This window comes from Clinocottus analis, unplaced genomic scaffold (genome assembly GCF_023055335.1).
Source record: "Clinocottus analis isolate CAN_PGR_092001 unplaced genomic scaffold, fCliAna1.0.p SCAF_7, whole genome shotgun sequence".
NCBI classification, from domain to species: Eukaryota; Metazoa; Chordata; class Actinopteri; order Perciformes; family Cottidae; genus Clinocottus; species Clinocottus analis.
In genome coordinates, this window is record NW_027176229.1 from 21,766,609 (window position 1) to 21,784,352 (window position 17,744).

General features: G+C 43.0%; 3 protein-coding genes across 6 annotated transcripts in view; all 3 read right to left on the reverse strand.

Annotated features, from left to right (window-relative positions):
• The window catches only part of LOC137779291 (proepiregulin-like), a 6,337-nt gene extending 4,344 nt beyond the window's left edge, over nt 1-1,993 (reverse strand). Inside the window, exon 1 of the mRNA XM_068566916.1 lies at nt 1,954-1,993. Within this exon, the coding sequence (XP_068423017.1) occupies nt 1,954-1,993 (40 nt within the window). The remainder of the gene's footprint in view (nt 1-1,953) is intronic.
• Nucleotides 1,994-3,248: 1,255 nt separating this feature from the next.
• Nucleotides 3,249-4,756, reverse strand: epgn (epithelial mitogen homolog (mouse)). Its single transcript, XM_068566750.1, has 4 exons — nt 4,641-4,756; nt 3,767-3,887; nt 3,494-3,646; nt 3,249-3,358 (listed from the first exon to the last, which is right to left on the reverse strand). The coding sequence occupies exons 1-4, from the start codon at nt 4,744-4,746 to the stop codon at nt 3,304-3,306; spliced, it is 435 nt and encodes a 144-aa protein (XP_068422851.1). The 5' UTR covers nt 4,747-4,756; the 3' UTR covers nt 3,249-3,303.
• Nucleotides 4,757-6,596: 1,840 nt separating this feature from the next.
• On the reverse strand, nt 6,597-15,610 carry mthfd2l (methylenetetrahydrofolate dehydrogenase (NADP+ dependent) 2 like). Of its 4 annotated transcripts, XM_068566744.1 has the most exons (9): nt 15,250-15,297; nt 15,038-15,134; nt 14,058-14,242; nt 13,774-13,896; nt 13,153-13,305; nt 11,768-11,875; nt 9,199-9,291; nt 7,798-7,923; nt 6,597-7,042 (listed from the first exon to the last, which is right to left on the reverse strand). In XM_068566744.1, exons 3-9 carry the CDS (start codon nt 14,146-14,148, stop codon nt 6,927-6,929), a joined length of 810 nt encoding a protein of 269 aa, XP_068422845.1. In that variant the 5' UTR covers nt 14,149-14,242; nt 15,038-15,134; nt 15,250-15,297; the 3' UTR covers nt 6,597-6,926. The 4 variants fall into 4 exon arrangements, with proteins under 4 accessions (XP_068422845.1, XP_068422844.1, XP_068422848.1 ...); XM_068566743.1 differs by lacking the exons at nt 15,038-15,134; nt 15,250-15,297 and adding an exon at nt 15,467-15,610; XM_068566747.1 differs by lacking the exon at nt 15,038-15,134 and having other exon boundaries at nt 15,250-15,306.
• Between the last annotated feature and the right edge of the window lie 2,134 nt (nt 15,611-17,744).

The following is a 17,744-nucleotide window of genomic DNA, read 5'->3' on the forward strand; positions in this document are numbered from 1 at the left end:
ATGACCCACATTGTCGACGGGCAAAGTCTTCTCATGCACAGATGAAGAACGTGTGTGTCTGCACAGCGGAAGTGAACCAACAGAGTAGAAGCATGGCATTACTACTAAAAAACAAATATCAACATTCTCAAACTTCACAGGAAACAACTGAGTTAGGTTTAGGCAATAAAAGGTAAAAATAAAATAGGTTAAATACTTAGTTGGGTTAAGGAAAAGATTGTGAGGAACTGAGGCTACAAAACTACTTAGTTTAGCTTAGGCAAACAAAACTAAAAAGGTTTGGAATTGCAGAATACTTAGTTAGGTTTGGGAAAAGATCGTAGAATACAAAGTTTGGTTTTGGCAACAAAACTACTCAGTTTTAGGAAAAGATCGTAGAATACTTAATTAGGTTTAGGCCACAAAACTACTTAGTTAGGTTTAGGAAAAGACCATTGTTTGTGTTACTTAAATCACACACGTTACGTGACAAATAAGTCAACGTTGACTTCTCATTTCACGCGGGTAACATCTGATTGTTGGACACAAAATTAAAAATAAAAAAAAAAAAAGATTAGAGAAAAGTCCAAAACAACAACAATAAATACAAATGTACGCAGCAAAAGATTTGTTTTTGTCTTTTTCCTCTCTTATCATTCATCTCATGACCCCTCCGATTTCATCTCGTGGCCCTTTGGAGGGCCCGGACCCTTATGTTGGGATGCACTAGAGTAAACCACCAAACTGTAAAGCTTCTACAACTATAGCTCAACCTCCACCAGATACAACAACTGCATTGACGCATCATTGTTAAGAATCTAATAACGTCAACATATCAGAGGGAGTACTTTTACTTCTGTACTTAAATGGGATTTAACAGGATTTTCACTGGTGATGGTGTCATCGGTTTACACAAGCTACAGCGTTATGTGACTCTTTACAGATAAGAATGAACGTGACAAGCAAATTTCAGATTCAACTAGACCGACGCGATAGATCTCCCAGCATCCCTCGGGCTCTGAGCTCAGCAGGTGTGCGTCAGCGCATCAGCACACGTACGTCCTTCTCCAGAAACGTCCAGTCATTTCTGACATTACTCATGTGAAGTGAAGAAACAGGCCTTGTGAGGAAATATCATCCTTTACTGAAGAAAACCTTCATGTAAAATACTCAGGAATCAAAATGCACCATAGTTTCAACATTTTGAGTTAAATTGATGGGTTTTCACTTGAATTCAGATCAACACCGTTACATAGCCTTTGATATTATGTTATTTTAATGCTTTGTGTCCCCATAAAGGATTATATGTATAGGGATGAGATATTATTCGATATTATACATGATGGATATATTATAATATGACGATAAAGTATCCCTTTAAACACTTTTGGGTGCTTTTGGGTGCACGTTTTATCAGCTGATCATATGTTTTGCAGGCCTTGTAACTGCTTTCAATACTATTTTGTGTAAAAAAAAAAAGGATTTCCCTCTCAATTTTATAAGAAAATGAAATAGCGTAATATAGCATTTCAAATTTGCTAATTATACTTGAGCAAAGGATCCGAATACTTACTCTAGTCACAATAACACATGTAAGTACATAAGTACCACCAGCAACGTAGTTCCCCGAACGTATCAAATGCAACATTTATGGATCATGTAAACTGGTGCATCACAGTGTTTCACTCACTGGAGCTGCTGGGTGCAGTGGTGTGACGTACGAAGCAGCATTGAACACAAAGGTAACTGTGGCTCAAAGCTGCACACTTTACGATAGTATGTTTCCTTTTTCTTTTTTTCTTTTTTTACCATCAGTGGCCTTAAAAGCCTCTTTCTACTGCGTTCCCTCTCGTTTGCTACCATTTGCACAATTTGCTACAACTTGCTATGCATTGCTACAATTTGCTACAACTTGCTACAACTTGCAACAACTTGCTACAATTTACTACAACATTTCTCTTTAACACAACTTACCAATGAGCGAGAGCAGCGCTAGCGGTTTGTTGTTCCCCATTTCAGAGGGCGACAGACAGGGCGATGACAAGATGCTTCTGGGCGAGCAGAAAGAGAAGCAAGTCCTCTGGATTACTGGCGCTTCTGATTTGTCCAAAAAAGAAGTAAAAAAGGAACGATCAGGTAAAAAGGAGTGCAGGTGACTCCTCTCCTGGCACACAGACAAGGAAACCAATCAGGCTCCATCCTGCAGGCTGCTGGGTGTGGTGACGCCCGAACTTTAAACACCTTAAACTTCAAAGTAAAAAGACCCTAAAGGCACCATGTTAACCCCCACCAGCAACAACAATTCTGAGGAGCAGCTCCTTCCTGTCATCCTTTTAAAAAAACATGTTTAATTTGGTATCATTGTACTGTGTACTTTAACAGATAGATATTGTTGGAAGAAGTATTCACACCGTTTAAATGGACTTTCCTCTAAATGGACTTTCCTCTTTAACTACATAATGTTACTAAATTGTGACTTTAATTTCATAAATGTAAGAGGTCTGAATGTGGGAAGAACACAGTTTTATTCACTGTTATACACTGTTAGCTGCTACGGTTGTTGTAGTTTGCACTTTTAGCGTCATTAGCTGCTGCTATTGCTGTAATTTGCACTATTAGCACCATTAGTGGCTATGTTTGCCGTAGTTTGCACTGTTTGCACCGTTAGCTGCTACTGCTGCCGCAGTTTGCACTGTTAGCGTCGTTAGCTGCTACTATTGCCGTAATTTGCACTGTTAGCGTTGTTAGCAGCTACAGTTGCCGCAGTTTGCACTGTCAGCACCGTTAGCTGCTGCTACGGTGGAGATAGTGAAATTAGCCTGAGTTTCTGTACAGAGTTGCTGTTTCAACTGGTATTTATGGCATTGGGTATACTGGTGAATGTTGATATATTATTTATTCATAATATAAACCCTCTTTGCCGTTTGTTTCCTAGCATTATTTGCCATATGGCTATGACTGTAAATCTTGTTTTTCATTTATTCATACATTTCGTATTACAAAATAGTGCCATAACAAAGAAAAGGCTGTTGAGCATCCCTATTAGACAAAAGATCCATATCTCTTAAATAACAAGTTAATAATGATGAATGCTAAAATGTGTGTGAAACTAAATTAACTGATGTATGTATGTGTGGTGTGTGTATTTGCGCAATGCTAACCCACAAACATTTCAACGACATGTATATTTTTATAGATTTATTACAAATTGTAAAATACATTGAACACTTTCAATAAGTTAATTGTTATATTACAATAAATAGAGTACAGTGTAATAGTTTACGTTCATAACGCTGATGAAAGATGATGACAAACATTGGATGGTCACACCGACAACTCGGACAGCGGGAACTTTTTGAGCGGCGCTGATTTTATACATCTGCAGAACAGGGCAGAGAAAAAAAATCACACAAATTTGAAAAGTATTCTCGTTTTCTTGGTGACAATTCGATACGTTGATACAATATTTCTCCTTCGTGCAGCTCTGTACGGAGAAAGCCCTGCAGGTACTCACCTCTTGTGGGCGAGGCAGTAAATGATGAAGGCCAGGACGATGACGAGCACGGCCACCCCAAAAGAGATGCCGATTAGCTGCTCCAGCTCAGGCAAAGTGTGAGCGCGGTCGTTCCAGAACAGGCACCGCCGGCCGCTGTAGGAGGACTTGCAGCTGCAAAACCACACACACACACAAATATGTGAGCGCATTCCTAAGACGCGAGTGTGTGTCAAACATATTCAGAAAACCCAGTGGGTCCTGTAGGCCAGAGGCTTACTCATGTGTGCTTACATGCAAGAGGGTTCGTCGCTGTCTTGGGGGTACATGCACTCTCCACCGTTTTCGCAGAAATTTTCGTGTTCACTCCTGCACGATCTGTGTGAGGGCAGGACTTTAGGTTCCTCCACACTGCCTGTAGAGAGAGAGAGAGAGAGAGAGAGAGAGAGAGAGAGAGAGAGAGGGAGAGACTTTTTAACACAAAAGTATGGAGGCCCATTTGTGCCAAATTTGACAAACTGATAAATTGATCAATTAACAAACGGATATTTGATAAAACCTTTTTTTTAAAAATGTATTTAAACTTAATGAATAAGAAATCAAAAACTTTATAGATTAATTGATTTATTCAATACAAATTAAAAAAATATGATGTAGAAGTGAGGGATATTAAAAAAAACCTCCTGACTTTTTTTATACATTGCTGTCAAACTATCATTTGCTGGATTCATGTTTTTTCCATCCATCCAATACTTGAAACCACTTGTACTAATACATCTATATAATACATATATTATATATACAGAGTTTGGGGTGCACCCTCAACAGTAGGTCATTCATGTTCCCATTCAAACCCATGGAGCCCACACTGTCACTCCCTGAATAAAATAATATCAAATTTTTGTGGAAAAACTGAAAAAAAATCAGAGCTGTGTTCAAGTGGCTGAGCTAACATATGCATGTCTGTTAAGTTAATGTTAATTATGCCTTTCATTTGGGGGCACAATGAGTGTCACAGTTGGGCCCCCATAGAGATTTCTAAATTTCTCTTTGTATGCAATCCTGAGTGTGCAATCTAAATATATAGACGACAATATGTCATGTATTTAAAATTTTGGAGCTTTGTAATCATCAGCTAAATCAGTGCTGAAAGACGAGTGCCACTTACTGTTGAGGAGCTGCGGGGTCGACAGAGCCGGAGTTATTATAGTCGGGAGGCTGTCATTCGGCATGGCGGACTGTCCTGTTGTGGTCAGGAGAAGCAGCGCTGCCATTGTTGAGAGGAGGGCTGGAACACATGAAGGGAAATAAGATTTTTTTTTTTTTTTACAAATGCTGCAAATCTTTCACCACTCACACCCCCAAATGTCAAAAGAAGAAAAAATGGGCCTGCAATTTGGTTATTCCTTTAATGCTTTTTTTTCTATGAGCAAGGACCTAATTTAAACAAATATATAACGTGGAAGAAAACTTTATAGAAACTAGAAACGTACCTTTCTCTGCCTGCGTCTGTCTTTGTGTAAACATGTTGTCGTCTACCTTCTCAATCCAACTCCGTCTGTGTGATCGGCAACAAGCGTCTGTTGAATTTATATACCGAGCTCCCAATCACTGAAGCAAAGCGTTTTTTTCTTTCATTTAGAAAAAAAAAAGAGAAACGTGTCTTCCTTTATTTGCCTCTGCATGCAGAGGCAAATACCAAACCGGTTTGATGATGGTGGTCGAGGTATACGATGTTGCCCGGAAGCTCTTTTTTTTGCAGTTCACTTCTTTGTAAGTGTTTTGAACCCACGCAATCGCATGGCAGACTAATAGTTTCACTAAATTGCCTCCTCGGCTGTTCTGAAAGGTTGCGCCATCGATGATTACAGGCGTTGTGAAAGCCTTGAATTCTTCAGAAGGGGGTTGAGTAGGTAAAGGTATTTCTTTTGGCAGCCTCTATGTTTCGCATGACAGGTGAAGAGAAGAAAAATTGAGTAGAAAGATTGAGATGACAGAGGCTGTAAAGAAGCATTCTTAACCGGATAGAAGCCAAAGTTGGGAATTAGCCTTCAGTTGTTGGTTGGTCATTTTTTATTTCAATAAAATCTAAGAGTCACATTCTGAGAAGCCTTATGAGCTCCTATTAGTAACTTTATTAATGGGGAAACGGTCATTTGCTTATGTTTCATTGATAAGTCGCACACCATTAATAATGTTATCCTTTGGTTTGCCTCGACGCTCACTTTGTGATTTTCTAGCTATACCTTTAATCCTCTCAAAATGTTGATCGGCCTAAATGTTGTGCGCAGATCAACAGCTAGCCAAACGCCAAAGTGAATTCCCCAGATGAGCAGAACACTCCTCATTCCCGTTTAAACCAACGTAGCAGGATTGTCTAATTAGCGGCCATTTTTTTGTGTGCGGAAACTCGACTGACTCACGGCAAGTCACTGGCTCCCTAAACTAAGGTGTCTGCAGTAGCGGCTAAAAACCGTTCAGCAACTATCGAGCAGCTGGCTAGTTAGCTAGTGTGCTATTTAAGCCATGCTTTGATGCTACACTGGTTACAGATATCCTTTTCTGGAACTAGTGTAGCACCAAAGCAGTGCCAGTAGCAGCGCTGGGTCAAGCACCCCTGCCGACTCACTACCTGCTTCTTTGGAAAAGGGCGAGCTACCGAGCTAGCTAGCGGGCCGTACGCCCCTAATAATAAATACCACCTAAAGTTTAATGTCGGTTCTCCTCCTGTTGATATTTGTATCAAAATCACAATTTTCACTTTTTAAGTGATGAATTACAGTGGGTTAGTTCTTTTTCCAGTCAACTTGACAGATCAGAACATCTCGTAAATTCTCATAATATATATATAAATATATAAATTCTAAGAGTTTAATTATTTGTAAAATCATTAATTACAGCTTATAAACCCTTTCAGCAAGGATGTCTCACAAGTGGTACCATAATCTCCTTAAAGAATAACCATGTGACTCATTTTAACTTTTCATGCTGTAATTTTCACATCTGGTGTCGACAAGACTTCTTTTTAAATTAATAACTGCGTGATGCATACAATTATTCTGGCAGAGAAATCACTTGATATGGAGGACGACCCACACACACAAAAAAAACAGACAGATTGTAGTACTGGCACTGCGTTATTTTTTATTTAATATTCCTTCCTTATGTTCAACAATGAACCAAAAAAACTTCAGTAGAAAAAATATGAATCTAAATTCTTAAAAAGTGAACAAATCTGAAAATTCATAGCTTAAATAAATAAACAATAACGTTCAAAGTATAAACAAAGTACATATCAAGTAAGTTTCCCAGCAGGTATGAAGTTTTGAGCTCGTTGGATTTTCCAAAAAAATGTGTGTGGAAGTAAATGAACTGACATATGTATGTATTTGTGTAAGTCTGTGTGCATACACTATTTGCACTGTGTATCAGTCAATAAAAGTAATGTGTGTGTTTAATGCATCAGCGCGTTCCTGGCCGCGGTCACAGTGTTCCTCATCAGCATGGCGACGGTCATTGGACCCACGCCTCCGGGAACAGGTGTGATGAAACCGGCCTTCTCCTTCACACCTGCAACAAGTCAAACAAACGGATATCAAATTACTTCCTTTTAAAGATTTTTAAAAGAATCAATTCTAAGAACCAGAGCTTAGATTTACATTTTTTTTAAATCATTGAGATATTATTTTCACTTGCAACAAAAAACGTCAGTGAAAAAGTTTATCCGTCCGTCTGTACGGTTCTCGTGAGCTTGATACATCAGGAAAACCTTGAGGAAATTTATAGCAACCGAGGTTGAAATTATACAAAATTAGTGGTCAAAGTCTACGGAGTCCTCAAAAAACAGTTTCGCGGGGTCCCCGTGTTCTCACAAAACAGTTTCGCGGGGTCCCCGTGTCCTCACAAAACAGTTTCGCGGGGTCCCCGTGTCCTCACAAAACAGTTTCGCGGGGTCTCCGTGTTCTCACAAAACAGTTTTGCGGGGTCACCGTGTCCTCAAAACAGTTTCGCGGGGTCACCGTGTCCTCACAAAACAGTTTTGCGGGGTCCCCGTGTCCTCACAAAACAGTTTCGCGGGGTCCCCGTGTCCTCACAAAACAGTTTCGCGGGGTTCCCGTGTCCTCACAAAACAGTTTCGCGGGGTCACCGTGTCCTCACAAAACAGTTTCGCGGGGTCCCCGTGTCCTCACAAAACAGTTTCGCGGGGTCCCCGTGTCCTCACAAAACACGGTTTTGACCGTTTCACACAAGTGTCTCAGAAGATAAAAACGATGAAGTGGTTGACATTTTGGAAATTTTTCTGATGAACGTTTTGGTTTACTTACCTTCAAAGTCCACGTCGCCGATGAGCCTCAGTTTTCCCGTATTCGGGACCTGGATGCGGTTTATGCCCACGTCGATGACCGCCGCGCCCTCTTTCACCATGTCCGCTGTGATCAGCCCGGGAACGCCTAGTCACAGGAACCAGAAGATAATCATTTGTTCCCAAAAAAAAAAAAAAAAAAAAATCTCTTGTGCACCATCACATGGGGACAGCGACAATTACATTCATTTCGCATCGCCTAAAAATCACAAATTTGACATCCTACGACGGTCGAGTAACGTGTCGCGAATATTGGCAACTCTTTTGCTGTGAACGCAGCATTCGGGAGAGCATCAGAGGAGGGAGATATTAAACAGATTTCGAAGTACTGTCTGTCTGGTAAGTCAAACAATTAGGCCCCAAAAATTCAGAATGATGACAATTACAATCCCGAAACAGAACAGAATTAGTTTAACATTAAAAACAAAAACCATGCATTTCTGATTCCCCTGTGACGTGGGAACAGTTTGTGGCCGTTAAGAGTTCTTTTAATCACCCGGCGCACGGTCACTTCCTGGTTTCTAAACGTCACGGGCTGACAGTTGGAGCCCTTCCCATCGAGCTGCTTTTAGTCACCAGGAAACGTCTCATTTATTATTACACACAAAAGGAAGCAGGACGCGGCAACCCCCGTAAGGCTTTCACAGTGACTTAAAAGAGGCTTTCGACAGACACTCTGCTGATTGCTGATCGCTTATTGTTCCCCCAGTAATCCACGGTTGGGGAGGAGCAAACGTAAGGGAACTTTTCAGGGTCGGTTATTGTAAGGGCTGGTGAGCACTTTCACAACTTGTGCTTGTGATGACGTTAACAGGCCGCAGCACTTCCAACATAATGAAACAACGCCGGATTAAGGAGTGTGCACCTGAGGCTAGTAACACCTTCAAAAGAGGAAAACCAACACTTCCTGTAAGGAAGATTTCTGATTAAATTTGTAATGCAGAATGTGAAGAAGGAAGGCATGGAAAAGTACGGCTCTTTGAGGGCCAACAGGCTCTCGCACCGTTTATTAGCCAATGCCCTTATTTGAAAGTAAAGACGGAGGAAAGTTATGGCCCCTTTGAACTTATGTCTTTATTGTAGTTGTGAAAAATGTGTTAATTTGTGTACATTGACTAATTTGATATCTTATAACGCACTTGTTGACGTTAAGGGAATTGAGAGTCGTTGAGAAGTGAACAGCAGATATCAAACCGCCGGTAGAAAAGGAACCACGAGCTGCGGACACGAGAGGCCGACGGAGACCTCGAGAATGTGACCGTGTTATTTAAATCGACTTCGAAAAGCCTTTTGCTGTGCGTCACACGTGTCACTTCTGGTGATCGGTCCGAAAACTGTGAAGACGTCTGGATGGTGCGACTACCTGCAGCAGCGATGATGATGTCAGCCAGGCGGGTCAGCTCCTTCAGCTGCTCCTTCGGCGTGCATCTGTGGGCGATGGTCACCGTGGCGTCACCTGGGAGGACATGTTACATTTCACATCTCATGCTTGAAAATGTTAATTAAAAACAAATCCTAACCCAATGTTAAAAGGCCCAAATACACCTAAACTTTATCCATATTTTCTAAACCATTATTTTATTTTTATACACACACATCCATATACACACAATCCTCTAATATTTTTAATTAATAGTTTTATTTTATCCGTCTGACTCAGCATAGGAGGAAAAGATAATTGAATAAAGCCGCAGTGTAATTAATGTAAAATTGTGACTTCACAAAAGCTTGTAAAAGTAGAAGCAAACTGCTTTTTTTTCCCAGGGTGTGTAATTTCGGTACATCGTTCACCTCCATTGTCTTGAGTTTCAGGGGAGGATTTCTCAAAAAAAGACAAGAGAAAGAAAGTGTACAAATACTCAGTATTTACTCTTGTACACGCCTGTGGAAGCCCTCCGGGGTTGGTCAACGATTACGCGAAGAGGGCAGAGCGACCATGACGACAGTGATCCTGATCTCTATCTGGAAATGTGTGGGGCGTGGATGAGAGGATCACGCTAAGGTGTGTGTGTGTGTGTGTGTGTGTGTGTGTGTGTGTGTGTGTGTGTTTTTGAGGAAGATAAGAGAAGTGAGACTGAAGGAGAGGCAAGTCGCAACGCATCGACCTCCCAGGAGCCTGAGGACGCATTCCTTATGAAAAGAGTGTGTGTGTGTGTGTGTAAGTAAAAATAAGGCATCCGGTCGCCCCCATCGTGCATGACATACGGTCTGACCAGTAAAGCACTGAGTCCCAGTCTGGGATTTGTGCTGGGTCCATATTGGTGCTCCAGCCTGCTGGTCTTTGTGCCCCTCTACTGATGACTATGTAACGCAGGGGGAAGTGCCACGTCACGAGAAGGGAAATGCATACAGAGGAGTTTGAGTTTGAACACAGACTACGTATAAAAGGAGTGAACGTAGTCGCCCTCGGCTTGTGGACGGACGCTTTAGGAGCATCGAGTTTGTCATTTTGCCCGTCGCCATCTTGGATTTTTGCAACCAGTGAACAGAAGTTACCGCATTTGAAGTGTGGACGAGTGACGATCTGCGGACGCCGCTGTATTTCGCAAAAAAAAAACGAAGCAACCTGTCAATCACGATAAGCCCCGCCCCTAAAGCGTCCCCTGCTTTATGGTCTTTTTGACTCTAAATGACCATAATTTACTAAATGAGCATTATGCTGTATTGAAGACTTGAAACTAGAGATTGAGACATAAACTCATGTTTACTGAGGGAATACATCAAGAGAGAAGTCATTTTCTAAAGACTTCTATACAACAAGACTTATCTTTGCAGTCGGAGTCGTTGCCCCCTGGTGGCCAGTAGAAAGAATGCAAGTTAAATCACTTCTGTATTGGACTCACTTTTCAAAATCAGTGTAAACAATTAGATGATGCCTGGTCCGTTTTACATCCTCCACCTTCACTCGCACGGCAATCCAAAACTATGAAGCAAAGTGATTCAGCGTATTCAAAGAGTTAGTCCGTGTTCATACATCTTTCTTTATGACTAGAACCCGTCAGCTCAAAATGAACAAAGTGGCGGCGTCTTGACAGATTTGTCTTTTAGAATTGAAAAGTTGAAATCAATCCGACGCAGTCACGGCTGGAATGGAAAATATAATACACATACTGATCGCTACCTGATTCTGTGCACAAATACCAGGTTTAAACAGAACGTGGACTACTATTTAGGACCGAGGACGAATATAAATATATCCTTTTTAATGTTTTTACATACAGACTTTAGTATAAATTGTCAAGAAAGTGCGTTAATATGATTGTACTTCAAAGAACACACCCTGTGATGTACGGCGTGGACTGCAGCTAATGGTTGTCGTCTACTGCTGCTACTACCGTCGGTGGGTGTCCCCACTAGCTCCCCGCTGTAGCCAGCTAGCACTGCCTTCTTGGCTAGCAGCAGCTAGCGGGGAGCTAGCAGCAGCGCTAGCTTGCTACAGCTGGAACACCCACCAAAAAGGTATAGGAGCGGCTTGTAACCCGACTTTGACTGTGTATATTCCAAAATGTCAAAAATTTGCTGAGAAGCTGTTCTCTTTTCACGCAGTTTCAGACATATTATTGTGATATTGTGTTGATCTGACCCTAGCACTGGTCCACGTTGACTAGTCAAACATATCTCGTTGCTTCATCCAAATAGTACGATGCTCCAAATCCTCTCCTTCCGCTTCCTACGCCCTTATAAGGACAGTTGATCCGCCGGCACAAAAGTCTCGCCCTGTTCCAACTCTTCTTTCCCGTCATGAAAGAACAAGGTGAGGAGTTATTGAACTCTTCCGGTCATCGTCCAATCTTTCAGGAAAAGCCAAGTTGGTGCAATAATCATAACCATATGAAGAGAATTACTCAAATCATAATTCAATTCTGACTCACCTGCACGCACACGCACACACACACACACACACACACACACACACACACACACACACTTACCCCCGGGGCGTTCATGCTTGCGATCGGTGTGCAGCAGCATTGCGATGGGCATTCCGACATTTTTGGAGCGACCGGCGACCAGCACATTCTTCCCCACCGTCTCAATGCCTGTACAAACACATTTTTCAGATGGAGGTGGGGAGGGAAGGGGGTCGGTTATTCAGAACAAATCATGAACTCTGCATGTTCAAGGAGAAAACTATGCATTCACTAAAACAGGGTGAGAGAGATCAAACAGGCACGTTGCTGCAGCCTGACACCGGTTACACTTCATACATCGACATGAGCGATCAACGCGTATATGCACATATTTGACCCATATTTCACTTCGTATTCGATATGTGAAAGCTTGTCCGTCTCCATCAGCCGACAAACACGCAGCGACAAAAACTGGAACTTCATCTGTGTGGCTTTGCGGTTCAATTGCTGTATGTTTGGCATGTTGTACTTTATTTACCTGCTGTGTCTGACAACAACAACAAAACATTTAATTAAAAAAAAGACCTCTTTTCTTACTTGAAGAATGTTTTTTAAAGAGCTTTCTCATCTCCAAGAGTACCTTAAGGGACTTAAGGTGACGGATATCTGAATTTGAAATTGATGGGTGTTTATCGGGGACGTTATACTGCCACTGGACGAGTACTTCATGACTAGTGAACAGATGAAAGACTCATTTTATCTATCAATATCTATCTTAACTTGACAGTGGACACTCGTATTCCCACACTAATGAATGAGAGACAATAGTTTGATTAAAAGAATAAACATTTATAGAGATGCCTGTATGAATGCCTGCTTATATTTTGAGCCTCTTTCTTTTAAAAGCATGTTAATTATTTCAAACTCAGCGTAAATGAATTAATAAGCATTTTAAAATGCCATGACTTCTCCAGATTTTCCATGACCGTATGAACTCTGACTCAGTTCACAGTTCTGATTGAAAGGTCTCGCGCTGCTTGTGCATGACCGGCTGCGCCCTCTGCTTGGTCAGAAGAGTAAAGCAACGCATGGCAGATAATTCTTTTCTCATATCATTTCATTCACGTGCAGCTTCTTTTTGTTGCTTTCTTAAAGATTCCTATGTGGCTAATTTACATTTGCCACAACACATTCAGCCCTAAGGTCTAAATATTTACAACGTAGAAATATAATCTGTCATACATACATACATATATCATTTTTATTTCTATGGATTTAAACCCTTACTTGGTCAAGTGGAGGACTGAAGTGGGAAAAAAAATGATTGTTAGGCGCCATCTAGTGGGCCGGACACCAAAAGGCAGGAGGAGCCTTTGCTTTCAGAGATTTTAGACTTCATGAAATGTTGTGAAGCTCAAAATAAATGCCTTAGTGAGATAGAGATAAAAGGTTACGAGTTGGGCTACCTGCTCGTTTGATGACCTCCCAGACGGCGGCGGGCGTGGCCGGCACCATGGACCTCTGGTCCAGACACAGCTTACCGATGTTCACGATGTGGAAGCCGTCCACGTCCTTCTCCGGAGCGATGGCGTTGCACACCGCTCGCTCGTTGATGTGCTCTGAAGAGGAGACGCAGAGGGAGATACAACCATGACACACGCGACACGACATGAACATAATCGTGTTTAATGGTCGACCAGTACATCCCACTATAATGCAACTTAAGGATCTTTAATGGAGTAAATGTGTGTTCTGCCATTGTCAGCTGCAATGATCAGTGTAAATGTTATGTTTGTCTTTTCTTCCTCCATTGTGGTGAAGAAGAAGAAGAACTTGGTCCTTTAGTTTGTTTTCCTCTGTGAACATTTTTACTTGTCACAGTAAAAAACAAACCGGTCTAAATAATGGAACTAATGATGGCTGAATTCCATTCAGCTGCTTTGATTTCAGGCCCGCACGCCCCTCGTTAACGGCATGAGTGACACCTGCGTTTTTTCCTGCCAGCCACCGGTCAAGGGCAACAACGAGAATGCATTTGTCGTGCGTTTGTGTGGTCGAGCGTGGAGAAGGGAACCCCCGGTGTTTACCGGGAAGCGGCAGCTGCACCAGCAGGCCGCTGACCCTCCAGTCGCGGTTCATCTTGTCGATCAGCTCCAGCAGCTCCTCCTGGGACACCGACCTCGGCCGCACCACCGTGTCACTGGAAATACCTGCAGAGCAAACACACACACACGTATCCCAAACACACACGCCATGTTAAAAAAAAACCAGAAGTAGCCTTTTGCACACACATATTCCCGCATGCATTGCTATGAGGCTGTGTGTGTCTGCGTGACGCTCAGTGTGGCATACGGGTGTTCAGGGGTCTGACCCAGGATGCTGGCGGCCCGGGTCTTGTTCTTGACGTAGGTGCGGCTGGCCGGGTCGTCCCCCACCAGCACCACTCCCAGGTGGGGTCTCATGTTGCCCTGAGCCACCAGCTCCTCCACGTCGCGCTGGATCTCTCGGTGCAGCTGCCGAGCCAACTCCGTCCCCGAGATCACCACGGCGGCGTGCCTGGACATGGAGGACGGGTGACGCGGGTTGCAAGACAGACACAGGAGATCCACACGTCACTCCACATGAAGCTGGAACTGCATGTGTTCATCACGTAGTCGAGTGACAGACGTGTTATTAGTAACATACAACATACGTGTGCTGCAAATGAAAAGAAGTATTAAGGGTCATTTCTGTTTCATGTGAAGAAAATGGCGCCCATTGCTATTTGTTATTTTTTTGAGGAATGGGGAGAAAAGGGGAGTAGAAGGAAAGAACAAGAGGGAAGGAGCTGGAAAGAAAGAAGGAAGCAAGGAAGGAAGCAGAGAGGAGAGAGGAAAGTGATGGAAGGAGGGAGAAGAAATGAAAGAGGGTAGAAGGATGGAAAGGAATGAGAATAAAAAAAAGGGAGCAGAGAGAAGGAGAAGAAGGAAGAGGAAAGGACAACAAGGAAGGAAGCAGAGGGAATGAGAAGAAGGAAGGAAGCAGAGAGAATGAGAAGAAGAAGGAAGGAAGCAAAGGGAAGGAGAAGAAGAAGGAGGGAAGGAGAAGAAGAAGGAAGGAAGCAGACGGAAGGAGAAGAGGGAAGGTGAAGAAGAGGGAAGGAAGGAAGCAGAGGGAAGAAGAAGAAGAAGGAAGGAAGGAGACGAATGAAGCAAGCAAGCAGAGGATAGGAGAAGAAGAAGGGAGGAAGCAAGCAGGGAAGAGAAGAAGAAGGAGTAATAGTAGCAGCAGCAGCTACTGTAACCCTTGGTCTTGTATCTGTAACGTAAAATGACTCTCAGTAACGTAAAGTTAGTGCTAAGTTAACGTCACCGTTTCTCTCGTCTCCCGAGTGGAATAAACGGTCATTTTTCACCGCGCCGTCCTCCAGCAGCGGCGGCAGCTGACGTCACCTCAAACGGTAAGCTCACTACAACCAGAGAAACTGCGGCGAGTTACGTCACACCGACCACGTTTGTGGCCGGCGCCGTCAGTTTAAATGAGACCTGTAATTTACACCCTCTCCCTCCCCCTCCGCTCTTCACCTGGAGGTTCCGCTGCGCCCGTTAGGCCTGCCCTCTCCACCGTGAACGGCGAAGCCAGCTGTCAATCACCACCCCGTAAGCGCACGTGACGGTACACGCGCCTCCGCCGGTGCTTAAGCGTATATAGCGCGTCCCTCCGCAAAGTAACGTACATTAAACCGGTGGGTTTTAATGTAGGTTTTTTGTTTTTTTTTAACGGGGGCGCTCTTTCGTTTACCTCGTCGCCGACTGGTGAAGATGTCTCCTCTGACTCTCGCATCTCCTGCGCGTCCTCAGCGCGGCCCGGCAGCAGTGATGGGGAAACGTTAGCGGGCTACAAATCCTGAAGGAGGAGCGTAGCGGTGAAACAGAGGCCGCCATGTTTGCGTGCGCGCGCGCGCGCGTGTCCTGGAAGCGTGTGTAGCTGGCGCGTCCCCTGCGCGCGCGCGCGAGAGAGAGAGAGAGAGAGAGGGAAGGAGGGAGGGCAGTGTGTACACGCCACAACTGATGAATGATGGGAAACACACACACACACACACGCACACACACACACACACGCGGGTTATTATGCTAACCGCACGAGCGAGAATAGACGCAGAGGAGCAGCAGAGTGCAGCTGTCTGCAGCAAATAAATAGTGCTTTTAACAAGAGGGTTGAGGGGGAAACACTCTGGCCATTTGTCCAATAAATCAGATCAAATACACATAACAACAATCCTTGGTCTGCTCTCTAACTGTGTGTGTCTTCACCGTGCACCAAAGTGCAGGACAATATGTTCTTGAGTGTGCACTCTGCTCCCTCATCATGGAACATGTTGCAGAATGATTTAACGTTCAGAATGAAAGACATAGAGGCAGGTATCTCACCGTCTCTTAGCTTTTAGTTTCTTTTAACTTCGAAAAATAGTTTTTTAATCCCAATGGAACTCTCCTGGTTCAATACAGGTTTAAGTAAATGAACATAACTGAAAGGACCACTGGTGCATTGTGGGTATGGTGATTACTTGGCCAAAACAATGCAGTGTCCATGCAGGAGTGCATTTTTCTAATATTTTAACTAAACGAAACAAAAGAATCTCCCCATGCTGCTTCTCCTGTGCTGGTTGAAAACCATAGGCCTACCCAGGTGCATGCTGGTCCTTTACCCGCCTACTAATATATATAAATAAACCCCACGTGCCCACAGCATTACCCAATTAATAAACCAATAAAAGACTAAGTAAACCTGAACATCTACAAATAATTAAACTAAAAAACTACCCTTATGCATAAAAAGAAAATCATACTTAACTTCTAAAAATAATGAAACAATACTGCTTGTGAGTGAAATACCCTGCTGTGTCCATCTGTTCAGGTGATACATGCACCATTTTGTGCAGGAAATGCAAAGAAGACGCAAAATGGAGCATCCAAACACAAACACAAGTACACACCTTTTAGAGTTTTATCACAGTAAGATAAGATAAGATAATCCTTTATTATTCCCGCTGTGCGGAAATTGCAGGATTACAGCAACAGACGGGTAAAGTGCACACAAGAGACACATAGTAAAATAAAAAAACACTGTTAATTGAGGTCATAACCGACTCAGACGACACTGGGTGCTATGATGAAACTCTTTGGCTTATTGGTTTCCATTCTTCTATATGATATGTACCATTTATATGGTGTGTTTCAGGGGGCACATAAACTATCAATTATTTCCTCGCAGTCTTAAATTTAACTGCAAATCCAAGTTTGTCTGTATGAAATATTATTGTGGATGAATCCCTAATAACCAAACAAGCAAAGCGGTCAGTGTCACGGTTATATCCTGTTGTGCCACAAGATGGCGGCAAATATGTGGCTCATTTATTCTCTGCATTGTGTATAAGGTTCATTTGAAATATCCGACTGGGTGTCGATTGTGGGAACGGAGAGAGGGCAGCATTAAGGCCCAAAGCTTGCTGATGCATCGGACAGATGAAGCGCATAGGGGCAGGGTAAACAACATGGGAAGACGTGTCACTGACACGAGCACGTCTCCTGCAGAGTACATTCATATTTAACTTAGAGAGAGGTGCTCGTCGGGTACACAAAGCACGTGACTTTGACTGGAATACACAACTATAAAGCGGCATTTACCTTTTCCGGTAGCTAATCTAAGGTACAGATTCACGTACAGAGAGCTTCGAACCAAAACAAACACCTGTAAAAAAAACACAAAAAAAACACGTACATGTAACCGTCGCTCACGATGACGTGAAAGCAAGTTGTTGATTTGATCAACATGACAGGTTCAGAGCAATAAAGCTTTTGTCTGAGCGGCGGGAGTGCACTCGGAGCATGTGGTAAACACCGCGCCCAGCCGAGCCTGCCCCAACACGAGACCCATACAGAATGTACTCGCTATCCCGTGTGACAAAAGCTAAGCTGCAGTTTACCTAATTAATGGCTTTTACATACTGTTTGCCAATCCACAGGCCCGTTGCGCAACAAGAAAGAAAAAAAAAAGTACATTTGACTCTCAGTGAGAA